Consider the following 3711-nt stretch of genomic DNA (forward strand, 5'->3'; position numbering starts at 1 on the left):
CACCAACCACACCAGTAGCTTCTCTAGTAGTTATTTCTGTCACCTCCCCATCCTAGCAACACCTCTTCCACCATCGAGCTATCACTGTCACCTCCATCAGGACATGGCCACCTTCCCCTCGCCCATCATCAGCTCCACTGTCGCCACACAATTATGATCCCGCCAACACCGTACCTTCACGTGACGCTGCGACCACGATCCCTTTGCCCATTTTAACCATCTTCTCCATCATCAAGGGTGGCCTGTGTGACATGACCATGGTCCACAACAGCTCTGCTGTAGCTGCATCCGTCCTGGTGGAAGACCACAGAGCCGGTGTGCTTCTCCAGGTCCCATGGGCGAGCCTGACCAGGAGGACACGTTCGAAGGATGTTAACAGGGTCCTGCAACAGAAATGTGGTCTTCACCAGCAGCTACTGGCCCTGGGACTCTTCATCTGTCCATTTGTCCTGCCAAGTGACTTGGGTTAGCCCAAGTGGGTGGGTGGGTGGATGGGTGGACAATAAAATGGCCAGGTGCGGTGGCCCACACCCATCACCCCAGCCGCTCAGGAGGCTGAGGCAGGAGGATCGCCAGGTGGAGGCCAGCCTCCACCACTTATCGAGGCCCTGAGCCACTCAGCGAGACCCTGTCTCTCAATAAAATAGAAAAAGGGGCTGGGGACGGGTCTCAGCGGTGAAGCGTCCCTGGGTTCAATCCCTGGGACCCAAAACAAACGACCCAGGTTGGTTGAGCCGCGACGGACCACTACCACTGACCTTCATCGCCCAAACCGAGGCCCGATCCCAGAGGCTCATCCGGCCTCTGCTCCTTGGCCAGCGGAGGCTCAGCCAGCAGCCCCAGGGTGACTGGGTTGCGTGTCCCAGGGTCACCGCGATGGCCCACCTCATTGGCAGAGCCAGGTGGACCAGGCAGGCCTTGTGTGGCCCCGGGCCCCACCCCAGGAACTGATGTCACAAAGGGTCCCTGGTCCCAGCTCTGGAGGGGGGCCCAGCCCAGCAGGCCCACTGCAGCACTGTCCCTCCCCTCCCCCCCACCCCTCCCAGTGGAGGCCCCAGCTGTCCCCCGGGAACCGGACTATGAAAAGCTAAAGCCACCGGGCACAGTCTAGCCCGGAGCCCGCAGAGACCAGCCGAGGCCCAGCCCAAGGGGTGCCCCCCAGCAGCTGCTGCGCCCCGACGTGCCCATCCGTCCCTTGCACCCAGGCCCCAGCCTTCCGGGGGCCTCTGTGACCCTCGGCTCCCACCTGCCACCCGGTGCCCGCCCTCGGCATGGCCAACTACTACGAAGTGCTGGGGGTGCAGTCCAGCGCGTCCCCCGACGACATCAAGAAGGCCTACCGCAAGCTGGCTTTGCGGTGGCACCCCGACAAGAACCCCGACAACAAAGAGGAGGCCGAGAAGAAGTTCAAGCAGGTGTCTGAGGCCTACGAGGTCCTTTCTGACCCCAAGAAGCGCTCCCTGTATGACCGGGCGGGATGTGACAGCTGGCGGGCAGGTGGCGGGGCCAGCACCCCCTACAACAGTCCCTTCGACACGGGCTACACCTTCCGTAACCCCGAGGACATCTTCCGTGAGTTCTTTGGTGGCCTGGACCCTTTTTCCTTTGACTTCTGGGATGTCCCCTTTAGCAGTGACCGGGGCAGCAGGGGACATGGCCTGCGAGGGGCCTTCTCGGCAGGCTTTGGCGAGTTCCCGGCCTTCATGGAGGCCTTCTCCAACTTCGATGTCCTGGGCAGAGGCGGGGGCAGCCGCACCACCTTCTCCTCCACCTCTTTTGGGGGGTCTGGCTCCGGGAGCTCGGGGTTCAAGTCGGTGATGTCATCCACGGAGATGGTCAATGGCCACAAGGTGACCACCAAGCGCATCGTGGAGAACGGGCAGGAGCGCGTGGAGGTGGAGGAGGACGGGCAGCTCAAGTCGGTGACCATCAATGGCAAGGAACAACTCAAGAGGGTGGACAGCAAGTAACGGGCCACTCGGGCCACCCCGCCCCCCCACCTGCCACCGGCTGCTGTCCCCCCCCCCACCCCGGGGGCCACAGTCTTAGGCTGACGATGAATACATTTGCCAAGTGACTTCAAGGACAGCTGTCCACACTGCGTGTCTGTGGTGATGACCTGGGAGGAGGGGTGGACGGGGTGGGATCGGTCCAACCAAGGGACATGTGACCAGACTGTCCTAGGGTGAAAAAATCTGGGGTCATTATTCTGCAGCTGGATGTGGGTGGCGGGATTGAACTTGGGGTGCTTCACCCCTGAACCCCGTCCCCAGCCCTTTTTCGATTTTATTGAGAGACAGGGTCTCGCTGAGTTGCTCAGGGCCTTGCTAAGTAGCAGAGGCTGGCCTCTACCTTGCCATCCTCCTGCCTCGGCCTCCCGAGCCGCTGGGATGACAGGTGGTTGATGTTTTGCCTCTGGTGCCACCCAGGGCCCTGTGCATGCTAAGCCAGCACCTCATCCCAGAGTGACACCCTCAGCCCCGCGCACGGATTTTAATCTCTCTCATCTGCATCACCTGGGTCCCCAGGACCATGACTGTCACTTCCGATCCAACCTCAAGTGGCAGTCCCACGCACCATCAATTCCCCCCACGGCCCCTGTCACTCTCTCTCCAAGCTTCCCCGTTCCAGGCCACGTGATTCTTTATGAAGCAGCCAGGCCAGATCCCAGTCACCCATGTCCACGTTGTGTGACTTGCTTTAAACCTTCTGTGGTTTCCGATGTTCCAAGTGTAAACACCGCTCTCCTCACCTGCATCTTAACATGCCGATGGCCTGGCCCTGCCCACCTCTCTGGCCTCCCCTGACCCCCCCCCAGCTCTCACCATGCTGACCCCACTCCTGTATCTCCACTGAACCCAAATTCTGGTAACCTCAGGGCCTTTGCACATGCAAAGTTCTGGTAACCTCAGGGCCTTTGCACATGCAAAGTTCTGGTAACTTCAGAGCCTTTGCCTATCTCCCAGGGCAAAGCCTGTTTTTAGTCCTTGGAGCTAAAGGGTCACAAAGAGCAGGTCCCAGCCAGGCAGAGCCAGAGTTTTCTCCAGGTAGTGTAGGGCAGACTCCTTTGATGGGGAGGGACTTCCCTGGATTATCCGAGAGCCCCCCTGGGCTGCTCTTAAAAAGATGTCTGTTTGGGCCAGCTGCGGTGGCCCACGCCTGTCGTCCCAGGGGCCAGGGAGGCTGAGGCACTGGATCTGGCTGCAGCGGCCACGTCTGGAGACTCTGCCCGGCTCCCGTTCCCAGGGACCTGGCTCTGAGGGCCCCTGGGGACAGCCAGCAGCTGGAGGTCCCCCTAACCAGGTTAGGAGAAGAGGGCAGGGGAGTCCCCGGACGCACAGAAGGTGGGACCTCCACTCGGGTCCGGCTCCAGGACTAACTTCATCAAAGTCCCCTCCACCACATCAACCACCTGACCTCTGTCCCCGCCGACCTGCTAATGTCCCTAATCAGGGGCGCAGCCTGGCCGCGTCGAGTGTCTATTTAGTACCGACAGCTGCTGGGGCCAATTTGATTACCGCCCCACAGCCCGGGTGGCCACAGGGGCTGGTGCTGGGCGGACGGCAGACATCCGGGTGTCTGCGAGGTGCCATGTCCTTCAGCACCCGAGGACCCCGGTGACAGGGTCTCACCCACCGCTTCCTTGATTTCTTCTGGTTCCAGGGACGGAACCCAGGGGTGCTCAACCCGGAGCCCCGTCCCCAGCCCCTT

General features: G+C 61.3%; 1 protein-coding gene across 1 annotated transcript; it reads left to right on the top strand.

The window, feature by feature from the left end:
- Window positions 1-1271: 1271 nt before the first annotated feature.
- On the top strand, window positions 1272-1970 carry DNAJB8 (DnaJ heat shock protein family (Hsp40) member B8; the record flags this gene model as incomplete). Its single annotated transcript, XM_081276141.1, has 1 exon — window positions 1272-1970. The coding sequence occupies one exon, from the start codon at window positions 1272-1274 to the stop codon at window positions 1968-1970; it is 699 nt and encodes a 232-aa protein (XP_081132267.1).
- Between the last annotated feature and the right edge of the window lie 1741 nt (window positions 1971-3711).

The sequence above is a fragment of the Spermophilus citellus genome, assembly GCF_964194105.1.
Source record: "Spermophilus citellus genome assembly, chromosome: 19".
In the NCBI taxonomy this organism is placed as follows: domain Eukaryota; kingdom Metazoa; phylum Chordata; class Mammalia; order Rodentia; family Sciuridae; genus Spermophilus; species Spermophilus citellus.